Source organism: Hermetia illucens, chromosome 3 (genome assembly GCF_905115235.1).
Source record: "Hermetia illucens chromosome 3, iHerIll2.2.curated.20191125, whole genome shotgun sequence".
Taxonomy (NCBI): domain Eukaryota; kingdom Metazoa; phylum Arthropoda; class Insecta; order Diptera; family Stratiomyidae; genus Hermetia; species Hermetia illucens.
The window spans coordinates 24,058,378-24,083,428 of NC_051851.1; the positions used below are offsets into that span (position 1 = coordinate 24,058,378).

At 45.2% G+C, this 25,051-nt stretch overlaps 2 protein-coding genes across 2 annotated transcripts in view; one reads left to right on the forward strand and one right to left on the reverse strand.

Moving 5' to 3' along the window:
• The window catches only part of LOC119651061 (zinc transporter ZIP13 homolog), a 47,733-nt gene extending 26,659 nt beyond the window's left edge, over positions 1-21,074 (reverse strand). Inside the window, exon 1 of the mRNA XM_038054393.1 lies at positions 20,475-21,074. The gene's annotated coding sequence lies outside the window, so the exon portion shown is untranslated. The remainder of the gene's footprint in view (positions 1-20,474) is intronic.
• Positions 21,075-21,757: 683 nt separating this feature from the next.
• The window catches only part of LOC119650902 (RUN and FYVE domain-containing protein 2), a 65,756-nt gene continuing 62,462 nt past the window's right edge, over positions 21,758-25,051 (forward strand). Inside the window, exon 1 of the mRNA XM_038054087.1 lies at positions 21,758-22,224. Within this exon, the coding sequence (XP_037910015.1) occupies positions 22,023-22,224 (202 nt within the window). The 5' untranslated portion in view covers positions 21,758-22,022. The remainder of the gene's footprint in view (positions 22,225-25,051) is intronic.

Below are 25,051 nucleotides of genomic sequence, written 5' to 3' on the forward strand. Positions count from 1 at the left end.
GAAACTCCCAGGGCAGCAGGGTGCGGTGATAATTAGCAGCAGTGCGACACAAGATTCGAGTCTATCATTACTTGGCTTTCCAGAGTACTAAAGCACAGTTTATATTGCTGGAATTCTCTCTCAAGTTGGAGTGAGTATTGTGGGAACGCTCAATACCATTGTAGAGGAGCCAATGTCGGTGTCGAGGAAACCAATTATAAATTGTCTTCGATAGTCAAAGGTTGTAATTGTGCGATTAGTCTATGTCAGAGATGTTCTTAACGTCTCGGTAGTAACACGGTTTCGGAATGTGCATGTTGGTAGCGCACAACTTTGTGAATAAAAGGTACAGAATTTACAAGCAGGGAAAACTTTGAGTGTATTCTTAAGCACCAGACCAAAGGGCTGCAAAGAATGAGGGTTACAGAGAAAAAGTATATTGGCAGTTGAACACTCGCAATAAGGAGCAAGCGGACGTCCTCCTATCTCGAACATGTGGGCGGCAACTCATTCCACATTTGAGGGAAGCATCAGCGCAGAGCTCGTGCGTATACCCTTAGACATTTTCAAGAGGATCAGTTAAACCCCCTTTGGTTTTGTATAACCTGAACAATTTTACATAAGACAGGTTTTCTATAAGGATTATGTAAGGTTTGTTGATCACAATCATATCCTGTCATCTGGATTTTGCGACTTCCAGAGCTGTTACTGCAATTGCATTTATCGGAGGAGACCAATATAAGCGCACTTATGCTTTTGCTGACATATGCACTCGGAATATAAAAAAATCGAAATGAAAAAAAAATGGAATACCTACTACAACGAGATTCATTAAAAAAGTATGCCAAATTGTTCGTCTTTCTTAAAGAAAATTCATTTATTCATCAAAATCTACTTTACCTCCTTCAAAATAATCCTCGCCAGATACATTTATGTTAGTGCTCAATGGAATGACCTTCATTTCTTTCGATTATATTGACTTTAAATATGAACCTCAAATGCATGTAGTGAATAACATCGTCCTTAATGGTTCTGAGTGTTGGCTGACTATGAAAGATAATGAACGGCGTCTGCGGTAATGGAGACGAAGATGTTACGTAACACGCGTTGGTCACATCTGAAATGAGGATATCCGCGATCAATATGGGGTCGCACCAATGGTGGAATAATCGCGAGAGAGGTGTCTTCGATGGTGTGGTCACGCAACTCGCGCTAACGAGAATTCACTCGCCAAGATTGGTCTAAACATTGAAGTCGATGGAAAGCGACCAAAAGGCCAGCCGAAACAACGGTGGCTTGATACGCTGAAAGAGGATTTGAAAGCCTCGTGATTGCCTCCAGATAATTCTTTTGATAAAACAAAATAGCGCAACCTCGCTTGTAAACGGGACAAAGTTAGTTAGTTAGTTAGTGAGAAGAAGAATGACATCGTCCTTAGGTTGACTTTAAGGGGAGATCCTCATTAATGTATAAGACATGTCAAGAATCAAATTAAAGGCCTCGATTATTAATTTTCGAAACAGTTTTGAAATAAATAGTAGAAGGGGAGAGTGAGGGATTCGAAAATGATCACTTATTTCAAGGACTCTATTTTGACGAAGATCATAGTGGTGCATAGTTTGGATTGATCGATGATCAGATCACCATGTGGTTGGTCGGAGTTGACCTAGAAGACAGAGGTACATAAAAAACCTAAACAAATGGCTAAATTTACCATGCAGGTCAACCCAAAACCAAAAATAATGAACCTCCTCTGACGTGTTCTGTCGATCGTTATTTCTGACGCAGAATATTAGTTCTTCCTGGTTTGAAATCATGAAAATGAAAAATTAAGGACGGAATGACACAGCTTTGGCCGACTACCTCCGCATTCCATTAAGGTTTCATCTTTCCCGTCACTTCATTCTGACGAAAAAGAAGGGATATTACGTTTTTCATCAATGGAACGAAGAGTTTGCCGTTCTAAACTAAGGTGGGGAGAGACACTTCTCAAAACCCGGGCGGCAATACCTTTGAGTGTATACCCGCAAAAGCCAATAAATCCAGAGACTTCTGGAACGCAATAACCTACGAGACGCCAAGTCCCAAGACAAACACAAGAAAAGACAAACTCTTAAGGTATACTGCCGAGGAAAATATACGAAACTCTACAAAGTTGGATGGGATGTAATGGCTAAGTTTATTGAGCGTTGGTCAAAAGACATCATAGGTGACTGAGTCGACCTAGGGTTGAAAGATGTCCCAAAACCTACAAATTTGGCGGAATTGACTGTGCAGGTCCCCCCAAAAATACTGAAACTTTACTGAAGTTTTCAAAGGGCCCCCATAGTCCTGAACTTGGCTAACACAGAGGTGTGTAAGCGTGTGTCGACAGAACACTTTAGTGGAGCTTTAGCATTTACGGGCGGACCTGCACGGTCAATTTCGCAAATTTTTAGGTGCCTTTCTCTTCTCCTCTTTCAACACTATTTTCTTCACTTTTCCAACGTTTCCACTAGTTGTTGCCGTGCTGGAGGGTTCAGGGCGAGCTCTATCATTAACGTCTTCCCAGAGTACACCTTCCGTGTACCACTACACCCATTTCAGGTATTTGCCTCATTTTTTCGATAGCAAATCCTCAAAATACTTCTAGCTTTTGTAGCTCTTATATGCAAACAAAAAATGCGACATATGAAGTTGAAATTAAAGGCATGTGCTCGGGACGAGTGTATTAAGAAAACAAGCAACAAGGTATGAAAGGTTTTGTGTATTTCCTATGAGTTTGAGTAGACATTTGTACCTAGCTGGTCAATTTTACACTCCCTTTTGCAGGTATGGAGAGACTCTCCTCCTGAAGATCAACGTAGAACGATGTTACCCATTGCATGTGTGAGCTTTCACCGTCCCCACCTTCCAAACAAATTTGGTGTAAATAGGAGTAACCTTTTCTGAGAAAATCGATATGACATTCAGATGGACAGACAGATCAAGACAGGTCAATCGATCCTAATAAGATTTCGTTTTACACAAAACCCCTAAGTTCCACTAACAGTGGTGATGCGCGAAATCTACTCGCACTACTTGTCAATTGCACTGGACATTTGTGGATCATTTCGTAAAACTCGGCATACCCTATAATACCAAAGTTGCGATGAGGATGGTCAGACCTTCATGCAATTCATTTGCTATTACCCGCCTCTAGCTAGAGTCAGACAACGAAGACCAGATAAACCTTTTTTTGGTGCAAAATCAATTACCAAGGATAAGTGATTTGTTATTTTTTTCTTCCTCTCTTACAACGACCATAGTTTTCAGTTATAGTATCAAAATCGCTAGAATCTAACGCTCTAACCATTGAGCCATTTGGACATCGCTTCCTATGTGCAAACCAAGCATTACACCAAAGGTGATAGAAATTAGTCGCCGCAGTTCACTTTAGGCAAACCTTGAATTTATACCAAAAAGGGCTTTGGTGAAGTAGCGTTTCTCGAGTATACTGAGGTATGTGAGGTAAACCTATTTTCATCAATTCAGGAACAGGTATGTACTCTTCCTCATTAGAGGAAGGACAGAGTGAGTATATATGTAATTATTGAATTATATCACCCAAGTAATAATGCCTCCACAGTGTACCAAACGTCTGACAAGGACGAGGTGACAGAGTGAAAACTATCGCTTTGATAGAGCTATACCAGTTGACACCAACTAGTTAGAATCGAAATGACTTAAGCCGTCCAACCAATCTTTTGTTTGAGGATTGAATGGTCCTGAGTACCGCATTCATTTGTTCGCGAACCACACTAATTTTTTGGAGCAGCTTACCTCTTCCCTCTAGTGCACGAATTATTCTTCTATGGAAAATACCAACTTTTTCAAAAATTGTTGACGATTTCGTCGTTAGGACAAAAGAAGTATTATTATTCTGTTAAGGGTAAGTCTCAAAGCGTCCTTAAAGAACTCGTGTACCCCTTTTGCTGGTTATAGTATACCAATTAATCATAGTATCTCAAGCAAGTCTATAACCGTCAGGAGCTTTAGTATATTCCTTACTTCCAGATCTTTCAACTTTGCATCTGGTATTAAGTGTGTTCCCAGATGCCTCGACCTACTTTACGTAAGCGCCGGACACTGTCCCAGGATGTGTATAGAGATTTCATCCCACTTCGCAGAAAACCTGCAGGCAGTGTCTGTAGATATCCCTAGCTTACCTAGGTGATAGTTTAGCCAACAGTGACCAGTGAAAATTTCCACTACGATTCGGAGGTCCTTTTTGGTGAGGTTTAAGCAATCCTTTGGGCGCATGAGTTCGTATCCCCCAATAAGCACCTTGGACTGCTCCATTTCTGTAAGTCCGCTCAGTATAGTTCCCTCAACCGTTCCTCTTCATTGTTTAATGTCATAGCCAAGAAACATTTTCCGATTCCACAGAAGGGTTTCGGCCTGTGTAAAAGCGTCCCTGCTCCCTTCTTGGCTAGTTCGTCCGCAGCCTCATTGCCTTCCAACCCAGCATGGCCTGGAACCCAGAGTATCTAGACCGTGTTGGACGAGCCGAGCGTATTCAGTCTCTCAAGGTATTCCCATACCAGTTTAGAGTTCATCTGGTTAGACCTAAGTGCCTTGATTGCTGCTTGGCTGTCGGTAAGAATAGCAATGTTCTGCCACCTGTAGTTTCTTTGGAGATTAAAGGAGGCGTATATTTCCGCCTCGAATATGCTAGTGTACCTGCCCATTGGCTGAAAGTAAATTTTCCTTGGACCAATGACACCAGAACCCGCTCCCTCTGCTGTGAGGGATCCGTCAATGTACCAAGTAATCAGTTGCTGGTTTAAGCCGTACTTCCCAGCCACGCTCTCCCAATTTGCCTTATTACTCCAACGTATTTGAAACTTCTTATCATAATGAAACCTCGTTGTCATGTTATCCCTCAGTAATTCGGGATACCGCCCAGAAAGAATATCAATCTTCCTTCGATTTAAGCATCTCCCCATCTCACTGATACTCCCAGCCATCTTGAATATTGTCCTCCTTGCCTGCATCTGAATGTGCAGATGGAGAGGGGTTAATTCCAGAAGGATCTCCGGGGATGCCGTTGGGCATGTCCTCATTGCCCCACTGATACACACGCAAGCCAGTCTTTGGAGTTTGTGTAACTCCCTGGCTTGTGTGCTGAGTTCAGTTCTTTCTGCTCAGAATACCGCCCCATAGATAATCATTGGTCTAACTATTGCAGTGTATACCCAAAGTAGTATCTTGAGGCTGCAACCCCATTTTTTTCCTGCTATGGACCTACAAGTCATCAGAGCCCTCATGGCTTTCCGACAAGTGTCTTCCAGAGTAATTTTTGATCTGGCGTAATTCCCAAATATTTGAGCTCTGTTTCTCGTTTCACCTCCATGTGATGTAATCTTATGGTCTCAGGTGATCAAACTTACGCCTCCTAGTGAATGGTACTATGGTGGTTTTGGCTGGATTGATCCGCAGACCCACCTTCCTGCACCAGGCACTAGTAACCATTAGTCCAGTTTGAATTCTATAACATAGGGTATCCTCATATTTGCCCCTACAGATTAAAACAATGTCGTCCGCGTAACCCTGGACCTGTATTCCAGTATTTGTTAGCACGTCCAGGAGTTCGTCCACTATCATACTCCACATAAGCGGCGATAGTACCCCGCCCTGTGGGCAACCTTGAGTGGTATTCATAACAAATTTTCTAGCATTTTGCCCCTACAGAAAGCCAGAGTGTTTCTCACTCCCTTGCAGCTCAAAGCATCTTGTATCTTTGTGTGCTGTGTCTAATGCTCTTTCGATATCCAAAAACGCGCAGTGCTATTTCTTTTGTTTCTATGACATCCCAGAATACATCCGTCAGCTAATAGAGAGCAATTTCAATTGACCGTCCTGTCCGGTAAGCGTGTTGGCACTGATGTATGGAATTGCGCTTTAGAATGTTAGCTCTAATACAGTTGTCTATGACCTTCTCCACCGTTTTGAGTACGAACGATGTTAGGCAAATTGGTCTGAAAGATTTAGGGTAAAAAGGCTCCTTTTTACCTGCTTTCGGAATAAAGACCACTTCTGCCCATCTCCATGCCCTTGGTATATATCCCCGTGTTATGCTCCCCCTTACCACCCTCAGAAGAGACGCTAAAATAATTCCTAGGCCAGTCTGGATTAATGCGAGGAAAATAACAGCTACTCCGGGTGATTTAAGTGGTTTAAAAGTTACAATTGCCCTTTTTACCCTAGCTTTTGAGCATACCTCTTTTCCAGTTCTCCTTTCGTCCCCTTTTATTCGTCGTTGGGGTCTCAGGCAGAATGTTGCCGCCTGCTGCCGTGGGGTAGGTCCCCGGATTCTGAGAAGCAAGTGTACCCTGTTCTCCTCATTTTCGTTAAATGTCCATCTTTCTTTTTCAAACAGACAGAGGATATTGCCCCGTCTTTGGCTACAACCTTTTAAAGCCTGGTTGCTTCTGTGATCTGTTCGATCCCTTCACAGAATTCCCTGAAGCTGTTCCGTTTTGCTTTCCTGATCGCGTTGATATACGCAGTCAGCGCATTTTTGTACCTCTGCCAGTCCCCGGTTTGTTTTCCGGTTGAAGAGTTCTTGTATCTCTGTTCTCATTCAGTTCAGGTTCCTGTTTCACCATGGCACATCCCTTGATGACTTAACTGTCTTAGCCGGACAGCTGGCCTCAAAAGCGTCAATGATGACTGTGTTGAGGTTTTCCAGAAGAAGTAAGTTGCTCCTCAAAACTAGTGGCACTTTGAAAACATCAGAAGCCAGAGGCGAGGTAGCACCAGAAGAGCGGCTTCAGGCCTGACGACGGAACCATCAGCATTTTTTTTAACAATGTTCTCAGGAGAATTGGTCGTCGCAACTCAATCATTCAAATGAAATTAATGGTTAACTGTCGTCTACTTTGGCTCTGAATTTGAGCAGGATTGTCAGTAGATCCACTTCAAGCACTTCAGCTCCAACCACCTTAAAATGACTAACTTCGTTGCGATACACTTCATACCATGACAGGAAGCTTATTTTATGTATTTTAAATTAATTTCTTCCTTTGTTGAGTCGTTCAGAGTTAACTTCTCAATAAAGAATGGAATCTTTTCATCGCATTCAAAACTTGGATAATTGCTACATTAGAAGAACAATGGAAAATCGGTGACTAAATTTTATTTAAGCATATTAAGATTGGACAAGATATTAACATGTTATATCTTGAAAATTAGAATATTCATAACACGAGTATTCACTTGTGAGGGAAGTCATTTTTTATATAAAGTTCTTGATCCGCCGTCCCAATCTGACAGTTCTCTATAAATTTGACAAGTGCTGGCCCACATCGAAATATCTGGTTTCTATTGAAACTTAAATGCATTCTCATGCAATATATTAAGAAAAAAAATTGCCAATTCAAGATTTGAACAAATTATCACAAGCAATTACCATAAATATTCAATTTGCTGTCCAGATTAAGAGCTGCATAATAAACCATAAAAGTATCTGTCTTGGTCGAGTCGTCATCTATCTATGAATATTAAATTTCTGAAGTTTTTTTTTCCTGTATTTTGCACAAAAGCAACAATGAAGCCATCGTTCGAGCTTAATTTGAAGCAAATAATCATTCATACACAATCCTCCTACATAAAAAAGGAGTAACAATCTTATTTTTGAATAAATTAATAAAAGTATCTGTTGCAAATCAATTCGAATGTCAGTCTCGGATGTTGGACTTGGAATGCGCAAGACGTTCAGTTTCTCGTACTATTGAAAAAGAAAGATGAAACCGGCAAAGTTGATAACCGGCTTCCACTATCAGACTAAAAAGTGAATCATCTGTTTGCTCGCATTTTGAAGTACTTTGAGAATGAAGATGTTGAAACTTCGAGGAGTTCTGCTTCTATTTAGCAACCAGGCTTTCTCATCACTGCGCAATTAAATGGGAAATATTTTTTATTTTTTTTTTATAAACCGTCTCAAGTGGTTTCGACAAAAGATAATGAAATTATACTTCTTCCTTTGTGATGAAATTTGCTGGTAAAATAAATCAATTTAGGTGCATGATTAGATAACTATTCTGTACGATTTGAAACCTTTGTATCTTTAACTGTTTTCCGATAATCTCTCGAAGCTTTTAGACTTTCCACCTAGATTCTTCGAGAGGGAGGGAGGATGGGAGACATTCTCTAAGGCCTGCAATTTTCACAGGGCTAGAAATAGCAAGATTTTAACAAAATTAGATCTAGGGGACCACCTCAGGTCGGCTTTTCTTCCCTACCACTCTGGCTCCACCAAATATTTCCCTAGACATTTGATACAGGGTGCGGCAGCATAACTTCCTTTTTTAAAATGCGCGCCACTCAGTTAGTTGATGTCATAGCGGAGCGCTAGTGGTCTCGTTCAAGAGGGGATACTGTAAAGTTTTGTCCCGACACGTTTCAGTCGCCATCATGCGTTGGAATAGTGAGGAGCGTGCCTTTGCCGTTGAGGTTTACTTTTTAAGCGGATGTTCGGTTATTGCAACACAGCGTGCATTTCGGAATCGCTTTAATTTAGCCCCGTTGGCTCCCGTCCCAGACCGCAAATCAATTGTTACATGGGCCACTACATTCAGACAAACTGCAAGTGCGACAAAAGGAAGAACTGGAGTCCCTCGGCCCGTTAGATCACCTGAGAACATTGAAGAAGTGAGAGCGTCAATGTTACGATCGTCACGGCGTTCTGCGCGCAAACACGCATCTGCCCTTGGACTATCCGATTGTTCTGTGAGAAGAATTCTTCATGATGATCTTCATTTTCATCCCTATAAGATGGCGATAGTGCAGGAACTTTCAGAACGTGACTTCAATTCTCGGATGAACTCGTGTGAGCTTCTTCTTGATGTCGTTCCCGAGGGTGCTATTGTTTTTTTAGCGATGAAGCCCATTTTCATTTGTGTGGGTCGGTTAACAAACAAAACATGCGCTACTGGGCTGACACCAACCCTCGAGAATTGCATCAAAAGCCTTTGCATTCACCCAAAGTCACAGTGTGGTGTGCAATTTCCTCAGCTGGAATTATTGGACCCTGGTTTTTTGAGAAAAATGAGGTTACAGTGACAGTGAATTCGGACCGGTATGTAAACATGCTACAGAATTTTTCTCAAAAGTCTGGACCAGAATTGCACCCCTTTCCGTGCTTTAAAAAATGTCAACACATTGAAATGGAGACTGAACAACATATTATATTTCCAGATTTTGTATCTATTGTTTTTTTTGTAGCCGCACACGTTTCATATATTCCCCTTCAACAACAACATCAATGACCAGTCAAAAGGAAACATCGACCTTGTATTTAAAACTTGACCGGTTCATATATTTTGGAATACAGACCTAACGGTTGGTCTGGTTGAGGTAAATGAGGATGCATTTTTGTTGCAGAAATTAGCGGAACAGGGAACCGGCTGATAATTGGGACAGCTGATGGTCACCTCAGTCGACGTAGCAGGACGGACCCCGGTCCTGTCGAGAAATTGGTAAGGGTTCTTGACGCATGGACGGCGTCAGGAAGTAAGCAACTTAGTCCGGACACAACGAACAAAACAAATACGTGTCTGCACGTTAAATGTTGGTATCCTAACTGGAAAGACCGAGGAACTCGCAAGAGCCCCTCGGAAAAGGCGCATTGATATATGCGCTCTGCAAGAAACCCGATGGTCTGGTGCCAAAAGCTGCGACATTGAACGCGAACGCGGTAAAAATGGCTACAAACTTCTCTATTTTGATAACCCACACACTCAATATAGTGTTGGCATTGCCATCTCAGAGGGTTTCCGTGATGCCATTACAGAAGTCGAACGATTTGATGATCGGCTGATGAAGCTCACCATTATATCAGCTGATCGCACTATTCACTTCTTTACCGCGTATGCACAACAGACAGGTCGACCTGATGCCGAGAAAGATGCCTTCTGGCAACTTCTCGATGAAAAGACTTGTCACGTGCCTGCTGACGATTATATAATCATTGTCGGCGTCCTTAATGGTTATGTGGGTGAAAAGGCAGACGGTAACAGGTGCCATGGGGGAAAGGGGTTCGGAGCGCGCAATGAGGGTGGCGAGCGTATAATCGATTTTGCGGACACCCATGACCTTGTACTTATGAATACATGGTTCATCAAATGATTGTCTCATCTTCCTACATTTTATAGTGGCAACAGTGAAACGCAAATCGACTATATTCTCATAAGACGCCAACATTTTACCGCTGTCACTGATTGCAAAGCCGTTCTCTACGAGACCATCGCAGCTCAACGTTGGCCGTTGATTGCCGTCCTACGAATTAAGCCACCGATAAAACAGCGTGAGGAACGCACTGGCCCGTGACGCATTAAATGGTGGCGATTTGGTGAGAAGAAAGAAGAAACGATCTCACTCATACGATTGCCGACCATTACGAATGTGGAAGAATCATGGAACCAAATGAAAGACACGATCCACAAAGCGACCTCTGCAACCCTCGGGGTCACCAAGCCGGGTAAGCGGTACATCAACCGAGATACTTGGCTTTGGAATGATGATGTTGAAATGAAGGTCCGTGAAAAGAAACGCCTCTACCACAAATTTCTCGACGATAAAACGCCTGCTCATTGGCAAATTTATAAGAATGCCAACCGGGAAGCAAAGAAAGCGGTCGCTCTCACCGGAGCGAACCATTTCAAAAATCTTTACGATAAACTCACTCGGGGACACTCGGGATGGCGAGAGAGATCTGTATCGACTTGCTAAGAGCCGTAATGAACGCACACAGGATATCGAAAACTTCTGTTGCGTTAATGACAAGAACGGTACTTTGCTTACCAACCGTCGAGCCACAACGGATAGATGACGAGAATACTTCGAGCAGATTTCAACTGAAGAATTTGCTCATCCCCCACTTCCGCAATCATTGCCGACATTTGGACCAGTTCCACCAGTCAGCGCAACTAAAGTCGAGGAGACAATAAAACAAATGAAGTCGGGGAAAGCAACAGGACCTGACGACATCGCATCTGAGCTCTGGAAAGCGAAGAGCTGGGACCCAACACTGTGGCTCAGTGAATTCTTTAACCGGGTTATTCAGGAAGGAAAAACACCATCTGACTGGCAAGCAAGTACCACTGTTCCAATATGGAAAAAGGTCCGATCCGGTTACTTTCCCATACCATGAAGATTTTTTAACGCATTCTTGACAACCGTATTCGCGAAATCGTTGAAATAACCGTGAATCAAGCCGGATTTGTCAAGAACTGCGAAACTACTGACGCAATACACGCTGCGCAGTTACTCATGGAGAAACACCGTGAGAAGCATCGCCCTCTTTACATTGCTTTTCTGGATCTAGAGAAAGCGTTTGACCGTGTACCACACGAACTCATCTGGTCTGCTTTACGACAACACTTCGTGCCAGAAGAACTCGTGCGCTGGGTTCAATTGCTCAATCCGAAAAGTAAAGTTCGAAGTATGGCGGGTGTATCAAAACCGTTTCGTGTCTCTGTCAAGGAAGCGCCCTCTCACCACTCCTCTTTTTTCTTATTATGGACACCGTCATACGGGATATCCAACGTCCAGTGCCCTACACACTGTTTTATGCAGATGATGTTTTCCTAGCATCTGATAGCAAAAATGATCTCGAGCAACTTGTTCAAAAATGGAATGGTCGCCTCATGCAACACGGTCTCAGATTGAATTTAAACAAAACTGAATTTTTGGCGACCGATCCCCATGAAACAGGCACAATCACTGTCAGCGGCAGTGATCTGCCCAGAACTGAGCGATTTAAATACCTCGGGTCAACGCTATCAGCCAATGGAGAACTGCGTTATGAAATTGCTTCACGCATTAACGCAACCTGGATGAAGTGGCGTTCCACAATTGGTGTTCTTTGTGATCGACGTATCAACGAACGTCTCAAATCTAAAATTTACCGCAATGTCGTCCGTCCAGTCGCTCTCTATGGTTCTGAGTGTTGGCCAACTATAAAAGACAATGAACGGCGTCTTGCGGTAATGGAGACGAAGATGTTTTGGCAAATCATCCCCGATGAACATGAATAGAATATTAGATGTGATCCGCGGGAGGGCATTGAAGGAGATTGCATGCGCTGCAACTTGATGCGTCAATGTTGACTTCTTTTTTGATTTTTCTGTAACGGAAAGAGTTTTTCACGCTCCAGAGTGTGCAGCGGGAAAGGTTTTACCGTCGGCTCCTTGTGTTTGCTGTACTGTTCCGTGCTCAGAACAATCCGCCCTCGACTCCATCCAAGATCGGGACAAGTTAGTCCCACTAATCCCTTTGCAATGGTGTTGCTACTTGGGCAGCTTCGCGTTCACCAAGATTGTGGATTACATCCTTGGTCCGAATAGACATTTAAAATTGGGCTTTTGAACGTGTTTCGTGTTAAATTCACATTCTAAAGGAATTCCATAAAGAAGCGCCAACGATTCAGATGCTAATGCAGCAGAGCGAAGTTTTAGAGGAGCGTGCAAATTTATTCTACCCGTCTGAGATTCGGGATTGTGATTTTAACTTGTTCTGCTGGAATCGTCGGCAGATTATTCATTTGTTGGAAGATTATTGGGAGGATCACAAAGTCTTCTGTTACGGTTGTGGGCTCCCGATCACCCGCAAGCCCATATGTCCAAAATGGCGAGTTCCAGAGTCCAGCCCCAGTCATCAGGACATTCCTGCATCGGACACACGTGACTGCGTAACTCCGAAAGTTATCGTGTTGAAACGCTCCGACATTTTAAATAAAACTTACCCGGTCACCTATTATTTATAGGAAACTGATGCTTTCGGTTCTAAGGCCGTTGCACGTGAGATTGCAATAATACTAGAGAGCGGATTTCGGTCAGAGAATGGATTTTCGGAGTAGCAGAGGTGGCGACACAAAATCCTAAGAGCTCAACCCTTCGCTTATGTCAGTATTTACGACGAATAATGCGCAACCGTCGTCTCTACTGCTCTGCCGTTCTCACAAGTCGGACCAGCAATGATATCCTCCCGTATGTGAATGTCACAGTCTTGGGTGAACGTGTCTCAGGACTGATTGATACCGGAGCTACCGTAAGCTGTTTGGGTTCGCATTTCGCCCGGAAAATTATTAACGACGGTCGATACAAATGGAAGAGATTAGGTATCGATTTCTGGACAGCCACTAGCCACTCGACAATAGGCAGAGTGTCGACTGATATCACGTTTCGTGATCGGATGGAATCGATATCGTTCCTCTTTATCCCGTCGTTAATCCAAAATTTATACCTTAGTGCTGATTTTGTGAGCCAAGTTCGGACTCGTACAGGACTTACGCATCGAGTCGGAGGGCTTAGGACGTGCAAGTTTAACGACATACGAGAATATAAACCGATCAAACAGAGACACTTCTCAATCTCTCTTGCCATTGAGAACCTCCTCTATCAAGAGATTGCCCGGATGCTGGCTTTGGGAGTCATCGAGAAATCGTAAAACGCCTGGCCTTTTGACTACCGCCAACTTATTTATGTCATTACAAATGGCGCCCAACGTGGGGCTCAAAGGATCCTCACCCACACAATCCCGAGCCTGGCTAGCACAGAGACGTGTAAGTACGTGTCAACGGAGGACTTTGATGGAGCTTCAGTATTTGTGGGCAGAACTTCACGGTCAATTTCGTCATCTTTTTTAGATTTTTGAATTATCTCTCCCCTCTTGGTTTTCTCTGGTCACTCAGGATGGTCTTTTCTCGTTGTCATTATAAAGTTCTTCAAAGGATTCCTTGGAGAAGGCTTGCGAAGAGCGAGGGTGATTGATACTCCTCTTGCTTATATACAGGAAAGTCATCAACCTGAACCATAAAAAAAATCGCTCCACTCGGAAAAACTATCAGCTCTGCAGAATTGGATATCCCTGGACTTGGAGTGTCAAAAGATATAGTAGTACTAACCCGAGCAGCGAGGAAGATCCCGACTTTTTTTACTCATGATTCAACTGGTTTCGGTAAAAAAAGCTCAATGAATAGAAATAGTGCATGCGTCATTGAAGTGAAGCAAGAGGAGGACCCACGGTCCCATTAGGGTTGGACTCCCCGGGTATTCCTTTTGGTGAACTTAAATTAAATACATTTTCAAAATATTTTATTCAGCAATAACATCCGGACTGCTAATATTATTTTATGAAAAAAAAAACGCAATAAAGTTTAAAGGAAAACAATCATAAAATGAAGCAGAAACAAATGCAATCAGTTGAACAATGAAGCGATAAAATTTACAATTGGCGTAAGATTGAATCCAAGTTGACTCATTAGATATTATAACGTGCTCAGTAGCTTGACATTGCAGGTATACATATGGAGATTTTTCTGTGCCGTTACGTGTATATTGTGATATGGAACTTTAATGGGTTCAATTAAGTAATTAAGTATTTATCATGGCGGAACAAAATAGAAGTAGAACAAGGTAACGAAAAACACCCGCTTTAGAAACGAATCTAGGCCTACAGGTAGAGCTGATAGGGAATATAAAGGTGGTATTGGAGTGTCCACGATAAAAAGGGGGGTAATTAAGGATTCTACTTTGCAGATCAATTGATACAGTGAACAGATGGATGCCATCCGTTTGCTTCAATGAATTTCGGACTATCGCATTCTTCTCGATCCGGACAGTATCTGAAAGTAATTTGCACGTTTTGATTAGAGATGAAAGATGTTGGTTTTGCCTACTTTATTCATACTAACTTCACAAGCACATGTTGGGCGTCCTATTTTCAGTTGTTACTCAATATTAAAATCTTAACAATAGAAACGATTATTAGCGAGATAGTGATAATTGGTGACATCGAAAGTGGTGCCAAACATTCCAACCTGAATGAGTGGCAGGTCATCGAAGATTTCCAAGATGGCATTATCTCTATTAATCGAGCTTGGTGTGGTGTTGTGTCTGACGGCTACCAAAAGGTGCGCTCTTTTCACCTTGGAGCCAGTTTCTGACAGACCTTTGACTGCTAGATTCCAGTCCAGATTAAGGAGAATCACAATTGTACAGTGCTATGCCCCAGCGGAAACTTCTGATATAGCGCAGAAGAATGCTTTCTGCAAGCAATTAAATGCAGTTCAGGGGAGGCTTCCTAAAGGTGACATGGTGATAGTGATGGATGATCTGAATGCCAAGGTGTAATGGGGAAGCACGATGGGAGGTTTGTGGCTTCTACTGCCTTGTTATTGGTGGCACAGTTGGATTTCAACCAATCGACACCGCACGGGCAATCAGATCGACCACTTTGCATTCAGCAGTAGATTTAGGAATTGCCTCCTGGATGTGCGAAACAAGAGAGGCGCTGACATCAGGCTCGCAATGGATCACGACCTGAAGATTGCTTACCTTCGCCTGCATGTTGCATCCGCCATTTCTCGCAAGGTTGGAGTGATGCGGCCCCCAAGTTCACCATCGACCGTTTATATGATCCAATTGTCGCTCGCCAATGGGAAAGGTATCTTGCTGATCAGATGGCAGAGACCCACTAACTCGCCCGAGAATATCGATGAGAATTGGGCCGTCAGCAAAAATGTTCTTTTCTCGGATGCTTCATAGATCGTTGGCCACACCTCAAAGAGCTGGAAATCTGGCTGACGGCGGGATCGTGGAAGGGGATCGATAAATGGATGATGGAGATTGCTATCATTAGTGAACCGTACAGAAATCTTGACGGTGGTGTAAGGGTCACAGATTCGAATTGTGGAGCAGCGATATGGGCATGCGGTCGTCAAGCCATACAATATAGCATGGGTCAGGCGGCTAGTGGCTTTGTGTGGGCAAAAATAAGCGGTATATTCGTATACAGCTGTTACGCCCCACCGAGCCTCACACTGTCTGAGTTTGAAGATCTGTTAGACGATCTTGTTCACGACGCAAAGGGACGAAGTCCAAAGATGATAGCCGGTGACTTTAATGTGGAAAGGGAGATCTGGTTCAATTATAGATCTGACTTTTGTCAGCCCTGCGCTAGCACGTGACATGTCCTGGGAAATGAACGAGGACTTTGTCGCGCAGCAGGATTAGCAACATTCGAAATGTTGTTGATACGAGCGAGTGGATGACATCGCCGCCACTCTCCGCGGCTTTTCTAGAATTCGCCACTAGAGTGGAGAGCCAGCGGTGAAGGAGTCCGCATCTCTCTTCTGCTCCAATCGCGAGCGTGATCGCACTCTCGCGTAGTGAAGTTGAAAACATGTGATATGAAATGAACTTGCGAACGAGTCACCTCTGCGTTATGATTCAGAAAACTATTGTAAAATTATTGCTGCATTTTTCTAGAGAAACCAGTTTGATAAGGATTTTCGTAATTGAAAGTAACTGGCCTATTGTAATAATTGTATTCATGCTTAATCTTGATATGGACAAAGAACTTTAAAAGAAAGAATTTACCCAGAAAAGGAATTTCCATTAAATTTACCCGGAAAAGGGATTTAAGCGATTTGGTGACCCCGAGGAACTCGCCCGAGCGGAGCGAGTAAAAGCTGCGCTACATCACGCTCACGGCCTGAGCTGTCTAAGTGCCACCGGCGGACATCTGACGGGATGAAAACCACAGGCAGAGCCACGCAGCAGGGACAGGAGTAGCCGCGGCAACGATCAGCAGTAGCCCAAGGATATCAAGTTCCAGCCTCCGCCCCGGTGAATCGAATCACCCGCGACTGCCGCCCGCATTCACGCCAGTCCGAACCGGAACGCAACTGATCGCTGGAGCTGTCCAGCCGACACCATCCAACTCAGACAGCGGTAGGGGTCGTTTTTGTACCCGTCGCAACGATCCGGCCGAAAAGTACCACAACAAGTGCAGTGGCAGCAAAACGTCAACCGGCTAACTTCGACGACGTCGCCGCATCTATTAAGCAGTTAAGGAATAGCTTTAAAATTCCAAAATTCGTTTTAATTTATAATTGAATGCGAAATTATTGGAATAATATTAAAAGTTAAACCGCCGCAAGAGACGGCGTTGATAGTGTTTGCGGAATTTTTCATCGTGGGATTTCCACTCTTTTGGCGAACTATTTGTGTTCTTTTCGATCTGCTTCGGGGTGCGTCGTTGGTTTCTCTTTTTTGCTCTTGCGGACATTTGTGGGTGCGGCCTACCGTAATCAGTGCAGGGCCTTGTTAGAATCTGGTACAGCCGCATCTTCGACAACACTCGCGTCGTTAACTTAGCTTTATTTATGTCGTTTTGGTGCTCAGAGGTGGCGGCGAGGAAGATGGGGCGGCAACCCTATCGGCCAAACCAAAACCAAGTGGTCGAGGAGAACCTCCATGTGGTGGCACCGGGATACGCTGTAATTACTTTGGCTTGCCGGCCGTGATTCAGTAGGCGAATGCTCCAAAGACCTAATTAGGGCGATCAGACCCGAGTCTGCACGGGGACTCATCTGAAGTGATAAAGTACCATGGGAACCGGGAAAGCCCCTGGACTCACATACTTCGGGTGAACTCCTGTTGTATGTGGGGACAGCTCGGTTATTTGCGGCCCCCCTAGTGGGAGTTTCATGGTGGTTGTGGTTGTGCTCAAGCGAGAAGAGACCTTCGGGCCTCGACGTGGTGTTGCGTATCAACACGGGTGCCGTACTCCATAGTTCGGTAGAGATTTAGGTAATTCTTGCATCCACCAGTATGAATGCTAAGCCATGCACTTGGTATAGACTGGTACCGTTGTGACTTGTCTCAGCGGGGCTCTGATTGTGGTCACAAAATCAATCCGTGTCTGAAGAGGACCGTAGGATTAAGTCTCACGTCAGGTGCCTACGTAAAACACTATGGGCTTCACTGTCGTTTGACAATCAAGACACGGCAGGACCATCAGACCATCATGTGACCGCCCTCGCTGTCCGCGTCCCTCCATTTTGGCGGCGGACCCCGGAACTGTGGTTCGTCCATTTGGAGGCGCAGTTTCACATGTCCGGAATAACGGCGGACGCAACCAAATTTAACTCTGAGGTTAATGATGATGAGGAGTCCATCCTTCTGGTAGCCGACATTGTGAAATCGGCCCCCCTACACACTGTTGAAGGCCGAGTTAATCAAACATTTGTTAGTAAGTGAGTCAGCTAAGCTGGATCATTTGTTGGCAGGTTTGTCGTTGGGTGATCGAACTCCCAGCCAATTGCTTCGCGGAATGAGGTAATTGGGTGGGAGCAAGATCGACGACGACTTGTTAAAATCACTCTGGCTGCGACGACTCCCGTAGGGCACCCAGGCGGTCCTCGCGTGCGTCGTCTTCGGTTCTTTGGAGGCGCTGGCAGCTGCGACCGATAAGGTGCACGCGCGTCTAACTATAGCGGGCATTAAGCAGCCTTCTGACGAAGTGGGCGAGTCAAATAGCCGCCCAGTATGACTGAAATGAGGGCGATGCTGGACACTCAGCGTTCGGGCGCCAGGTCGCGAGTTCACTCGCCGTCTTCTGCTCGAAAAGGGGCGATCGGATAGCAGGTCGTGAGGACCGAAGTATTTGTTGATACCATCGCAGATTCGGCGAGTAAACCACCAAATATACGATCCCGTGTAAATTCGCGCCTACCACAAAAAACTAGGTCCGCGGCCACCCAGAACGCAGCGCCACGTCGCCTAACAATTTATGACCCTCTCAGCAGGCACAGTTATCTGGTTGATACTGGTGGGGAGGTTTCGGTTCTTCCCGTACCCCACACCACCGGCTATTCTCACAACCTTTAAAACTTGCGGCGGCAAATTCCTCGCGCATTAACACCTACGGTTACAGGCAAGTGGACGTGAGTCTTGGTTTGCGTGGCGATTCATCCTTGCGGATGTCAGCTTCCCCATACTAGGCGCAGAATTCTTGTGCCACTATGGGTTGCTGGTGGACTTTCAAAACAAGTCTCTTATGGATCCCACGACCAAACTTCGGGCCAAATGGCATCTCACTCAAGTAACAATCTTTCCGTACTTTTAGAGGAAATTACCGATTCTCGTGTTCGGGCACTCCTCCAAAAGTTCAACCAGATTACTACCGAGTGTTGTCTCTCTAAACCAGTGAAACACAATGTGCAGCACCACATTAACACTACTGGTTCCCCGATCTTCTCGAAGGTGCGTCCCCTACCACCCCAGAAACTGGCTATTGCACGCAAAGAGTTTGAACAACTTATGCGACAGGGTATCTGCAGACCTTCGGCCAACTGTTGGTCTTCCCCACTCCATATAGTCCCTAAGTCAAATAGCGAATGGCGCAGACTATTCCAGATCGATACCCTATTCCACTCATCCACGACTTTGCGCATCACCTCGCCAATTTGCCGCATCTTTGGGGCCTTGGATTTAACCAAGGCCTATCACCAAATCCCTATAGCTCCAGAAGACATTCCAAAGACCGCAATATGCACACCCTTTGGACTCTTCGAGCTCACGAGGATGACTTTCTTGTTGTGCAATGCGGTGCAAACCTTTCAAAGGTTCATTCACTAGGTCCTGCGAAACGTAGACTTCTGTTTTGTATATTTGGATGATGGTTTGGTCGTTTCTTCCTCAGTCTGAGCATTTAGCCCATCTTGAGTGCATTTTTCAACGTCTCCTTGAGGCCAATTTAGTCCTAAACGTTGAGAAATGCAAGTTCCTCCAGACACAGGTAAGATTCTTCGGCCACTTCATTTCCCCTGACCGAATACAGCCCGACCCAGACAAGGTGCAAGCGATTTCAAGCTTCCCGTGTCCGAAAACCGTGAAGGATTTGCGAAGGCTCTTGGGTATGCACCAAAACAAAGGACACACGAGAGGTTGTGTGGTCTGAAGAGGGTGTCCCCGCGTTCGATAAATCCCGACAGCAACTCGCTGATGCTACGCTCTTGGCATTTCCTCAACAAGATGCGCCCTAGCCGTTTTTGTTGATGCCTCTGACATCGCAGTAGGTGCTGCTCTTCACCAAAAGTGAATCAAGTCTGGCAACCGTTGAGCTTCTTCTCTAGACAGTTAAACCCCGCTCAACGGAACTACAGCACCTACGATCGAGAACTGCTCACCGCGTACTTCCGCTTCTCCCTAGAAGGCAGCAAAAATTTCGAATGTTGTTAACCCCGCTGCGCCCCAGAGGGAAAATGAAAACTTTAATAAAAAAAATAGTTGACGGTTTCGTCCAGAGCAGAAGCAACTCTTCAGGCTGCCTCTAAACTAGTGCAATCTGCCATTAAGAAGTTGGGAACCTCGAACGACTGACATCGACAAACAAAATGCTTTTCCTAAGGAGAGTCGTAGCCAGGAATGATATCGAAGGCACGTGGGGAGGTTTGCCGCACAAAACAATCAACGAACTCATTGTAGAAATTCTCCTTTCTCTTTTAAGCAGCAACGATTGATTCAAGAGCCCGAAATAGCCCCGATTTCATGAGAATGATCCAAGTTCGAAGAAGCCATGAGCAACGAAAACAACACAACGACATTAGCTCTGAGAATTTCACCCAAATTAGACGCACATTAACCTGAAACAAGTTCGAACGCAATAACAACCATGATATCTACCTTTTTACAACTTCACGAGCAAATGAGGTGCGCAGAACACGCGACCAGACAGCCTTGAGCCGCTGTTGTCACCCACCCTGTGCACGCACTCTACCTCGCACACGGCGCACCGTAGTGACCGTGTCTGCCGCGCTGCAGCCCAAATCAAAACAACTTCTTCCGGGGGCTGCCAGCTACCAGATGACTGTCAACCAGATGTTTTGCACGCTGATAACGCGATACCGAGATAAGACCAATTTGGGTCCGGTTCCCGCGACTGGGACTGCGAGAAAAGCGGAACTACTGCAACGGATCGAAGGACGGAATTTAGTTTTCTTGACTGGGCTCACTTCTCACTGCGAGTATAAGTCACTGCGTCTGTTATCACACCTCGGCTCCAACTGGACAAAGCAACTGAAATCACCGCCAGACAATGGGAACCGAGAGATCTACTCAGGAATGGGACCGCGATTTGGCTTCCATATTGCGACCGTCATATTGTTTTGCACTCAGCTCGGGCGGCCGTTGTGGCTTGCGATCGCGGTGACGATTAGTCCGCAGCGCGGATGACGATGATAGTTTTGTTTTGCATTGCGTTCTCCGAATTTCCGAGGCGAAGTTTCAATGGCAGGCGCGGCTGACATTTTTGTTTGCGCGACTCAATTCAAGTGGGAATCGTCATAGCAGCAAACAGCTGAGCGGGTGCAAAACAATTGTTCGACGAGTAATTGAATTGATAAGAATGGGGGAAATATTTGATTTAAAACGATTGATTTGCTGGGACGGATTTGTTGACTTCCAGCTGATAAGAGGGTGAGGGTACTTACCGTGGTAGACTTGGGTCTTTGAGGTGTTTGGGCGTCCGAGGGAACACACAGATCACTTTAAGTAGCTGCGGCACTTTGTCACTGACCTCTTCGAACACACAAAAAATGTAAACACGATGCACTCAGGCGCAAAGCAACCGAGAAACTTATGTAAATGCGCCTCCTTCCGCTCCGCTCACATAAACACGACTTGACATTTCCGCATGCGATGAAAAGCACAACCTGGCGAGGGAGAGCAATTTGGTGTTCCGTTTCGACCGTACCATAATACCGTCTTCCATGGTCGACTGATCAAGCAGATTTTCCTGCATTCCTCTCCAAATGTGGCGTGTCTCGATTAATTTATTTATTTTTAATTCCATTTGGTTTAGTCAATTTTTGCTAACATTTCACTAAAATCACAATTTCGAAAATTCCACTAAATGCATTCATATTTTTCAAAAATATCGTAATTTCCTTACACCGGTTAAAATTCCGTCTGGCAATACCCCGCCGGAACAAAATGTCAAACCTCCCACTGATAACTTGTTGACATAGCAAAACGGGCTGTCAACTGTCAATTTTTATACACAATCGCCCAGTCGGTGGTGTCTTTGATCCCTTCCAGATAATGCTCCAATTCGCGTCTAGAGTTATATAAATCGGTGTTTCGTTCGTTACTGCCCCGCCGGACTTCCTAGCGTGCTCCTTCCTCCGTATTTCGTCGCCCACGCGTAGAAACTTTCAAGTGTTCTCTGTCGAAATGACCGATCACGATCGAAGCGGAAATTTGCTAGTGCGGAATTCGAGCGAGGATGATTCCGGCATCCTTTCGAGTAACTCGCCGTCGTTGACGTCCTTAAACAGATTACGTGATACGTTCCGCCGGTCGGATAGTATGTCGTCACAGTTGAGTGTTAATTCCAATGGGGGGAGCGTGGTGCAGACAGTGAAGAGGAAATCATGTAAGTAGGCTGGTGCCCGCGTTGGGGGTGTGTTAATTGTTTTATGCGTTTTGTTTGCTGATGTTTGCGGTATGCGGGTAATGAAGTTTGTGGGGATCTACGGGTGGTTGGCTTTGCTTCGTAGCCGCACATATTCGTGGATCCATTGCAGCCGATTCGACTTTATTCCAAGCAATTCTGCTCACTCATTCCTTGAGTATTTTCTGATGCTGCGCAAAGAGTTTATTTTATGAATCATTGGGAATTACTCCGCATCGCAGATCATGAACCAACATTCTGTTTTTGGGCGCGTGGCATTTGGTGTTGTCGTGTCCAATTATATCCTTGCCCATTCCACCATCAGCCCCCGTAGCTAGGTATAAGTGGACTCTTCGAGAATCCCAATTAGCGCGGTCGTCCACCTTTTTGGTGGCATAAACTCTTAAGATCGGGACTGCTGTGGGAAGGACAAGGCAGGCAAAACTTAGCGTCCACGAATTAAGTGAAGGATAGCACCTCCCCCACCATACCTCTCCCATTCAAGTCATTTGAGCATTGAGCCTTCTTATTACCAGTTCGGCATTCATACGTTCATCCGTTGTATACGCCAATACCAACCAGCAAACCCTATCGTCGTATCCAGTCTCAATCTCCTTCAGTTCGTCAAAAAATCCAAGAATTCCTGCAGATCTTCAACGCGATGGTTGGTAAACTGACTTCCATCAATGGATGTTAAGGTCATCGAGTTGAACATCAATTCCATACTCGGCCGAGCCGTCGAAAGCCGGCAGCCTCGACAAGGACTTTGGACAATTAGCCCGTCTCAGACGTCGAACTTCAACGAGTCCTCGCCTCGTTCCAGAACTCTAAAGGAGTCTTCGTATGTGGCTTCCGAAGAGCGTCTACCCGAATGTCTCAAGGTTCCTGGGGGTGTTGACCTTCGTTGTCGCGTGCCGGGAAGGTGGAGTCAGGCGCAGCTTCGAAATTGTGTCTCTGAGGAAACGCATCATTCGAAAGTCGCCTAACCCTTCTCCAATGACCAGCACAGGGTCGGTGGGGAGGCGCAGGTTCTCTCCGTACACCATCTCCGCGGGGCTGGCAGTGAACTCCTCTCGTTGGGCTGTACGGAGGACGAAAGGCAAGGACCGCGAGCCATTAAGGCAGTCTTTAACGCCCGGTGCCAACGTTCCAGCATACCATTGAACTGTGGATGCTATGCAGTAGTCCTGTGCCGTTTGAGGCCAAGAAGATTGCCTAACTCCGAGAAAAGGGTAGACTCAAATTGCATTCTCTGGTCCGTGATGATTACGGCTGGAACACCAAAGCATGGGATCCACCCTCGAAAGCGGGCCTAGGCACATGATTGTGCCGTTATATCTGGCAGAGGTATCGCTTCATCAACATCATCATCAACGGCGCAACAACCGGTATCCGGTGCAGGCCTGCCTTAATAAGGAACTCCAAATATCCCGGTTTTACGCCGAGGTCCACCAATTCGATATCCCTAAAAGCTGTCTGGCGTCCTGACCTACGCCATCGCTCCATCTCAGGCACGGCCTGCCTCGTCTTCTTTTTCTATCATAGACTTTCCGGGCTGTATCATCCTCATCCACATGGATTAAGTGACCCGCCCACCGCAACCTGTTGAGCCGGATTTTATCCACAACCGGACGATCATGGTATCGCTCATAGATATCGTCGTTATGTAGGCTACGGAATCATCCATCCTCATGTAGGGGGCCAAAAATTCTCGAACCCGGCCAAGAGTTCGCAATTTTTCTTGCTAAGAACCCAAGTTTCCGAGGAATACATGAGGACTGGCAAGATCATAATCTTGTACAGTAAAAGCTTTGACCCTATGGTGAGACGTTTCGAGGGGAACAGTTTTTGTAAACTGAAATAGGTTCTGTTGGCTGACAACAACCGTGCGCGGATTTCATCATCGTAGCTGTTATCGGTTGTGATTGTCGACCCTAGATAGGAGAAATTATCAACGGTGTCAAAGTTGTATTTTTCTATCCTTTTTCTTCCTGTTTGACCAGTGCGGTTTGATGTTGTTCGTTGGTTGGTTTTCGGTGCTGACGTTGCCACCATTACTTTGTCTTGATTTCATTGATGTGCAACCCAAGATCTCGCATCACCTGCTCGATCTGGATGAAGGCAGTTTGTACGTCTCGGGTGGTTCTTCCCATGATGTCGATATCATCAGCATAGGCCAGTAGTTCGGTAACATCCCCAAAATTCATGCCAGGCGTATTGGTATGGCGGGTGCCTTCGGCGGTGATCCACTCAGTATGCTCAGCAGGGCAGGTAATCCCCAAAGTCCACTCCAGTATTCTTTCGCTTCCGTTACCGAAAACTACACTGTCTGGACGCTCTGGGGGGATTCGTTGAGAGATCTGCAAAAGTTCCGCTCGTTCCTCCCGTATGTTGCATTCTGGATAAGTCTGGAGTGGCTTTCGCCATACCGTCGTAACCGACCGCATATGGCAGAAGGATTCTGCTTTAGTGTGTCCACTGGGAATGGCATAGTTTCTGTAAACCCTCTGCACTTTATTTCTCATCCGTCTGCTGGCATTGCCAGTGCTGATTTGAATCAGTCTAGCAATGTCCTGTCTTAGTGAGTCACGCTGACGTTCCAGACGAATTTTCCATGGTAGATTTCTTCGGTCACCAAACCAATAACGACCGTGCAATCTGACAGCCGTAATTGCACCACAATACACAAGTGACTGCAGTTGCAACAGCGACATTTCAGCACACAGTCGAGATGCAATCTCATCTTTAATTTAAGATAGAATTCCCGGAGTTGCTGGAGTTGCATAGAACCTGGGAGTATATAGTCTAT